Source organism: Pygoscelis adeliae, unplaced genomic scaffold (genome assembly GCF_000699105.1).
Source record: "Pygoscelis adeliae isolate BGI_AS28 unplaced genomic scaffold, ASM69910v1 Scaffold187, whole genome shotgun sequence".
Lineage (NCBI taxonomy): Eukaryota > Metazoa > Chordata > Aves > Sphenisciformes > Spheniscidae > Pygoscelis > Pygoscelis adeliae.
In genome coordinates, this window is record NW_008825103.1 from 40,043 (window position 1) to 40,517 (window position 475).

General features: G+C 69.1%; 1 protein-coding gene across 1 annotated transcript in view; it reads left to right on the top strand.

Annotated features, from left to right (window-relative positions):
* LOC103919662 (prominin-2-like) overlaps window positions 1-475 on the top strand; it is a 22,108-nt gene that overhangs the window by 1,730 nt on the left and 19,903 nt on the right. Inside the window, exons 2-3 of the mRNA XM_009327206.1 lie at window positions 114-316; window positions 419-455. Of these exons, the coding sequence (XP_009325481.1) occupies window positions 114-316; window positions 419-455 (240 nt within the window). The remainder of the gene's footprint in view (window positions 1-113; window positions 317-418; window positions 456-475) is intronic.

The window sequence follows — 475 nt, forward strand, 5'->3', positions numbered from 1 at the left end:
GGGGCGGGGGATTCCACGGGGATGGCACCCACCTGGGACGGGGCACCTGGGCACACGGAGCACCCCTGAAAGCTGGGTGCATCGGTGCTGACCGGGCTCTCCCGTCAACGTAGGTGGTGCAGTATGAGCTGGGCTATGTCGCCTGCGCCACGGTGGCTCTGCTCTTCACCGTGGCCATGCCGGTGGCTGGGATGTGCTTCTGCTACTGCCGGAGCCGCCAACGGTGCGGGGGCCGCCTGCGTGCCCACCGGCGCTCGCTGGGCTGCCGTCGCCACTGCCTGCTGGTCTGCCTGTCCCTCACCTCCCTCGTCATCCTGTGAGTCCCCCTCGCCCCAGGGTAGGGGGAACCATGTGCCATGGGGACAAGGCTGGGAGGCTCTACAGGGCAGCCCCGTCACTGCCTGCTTGTCCCCGGCAGGACCAGCGTCATCTGCGCCTTCGTCACCAGCCAGCGGGTGAAAGGGCAGATGGGGCC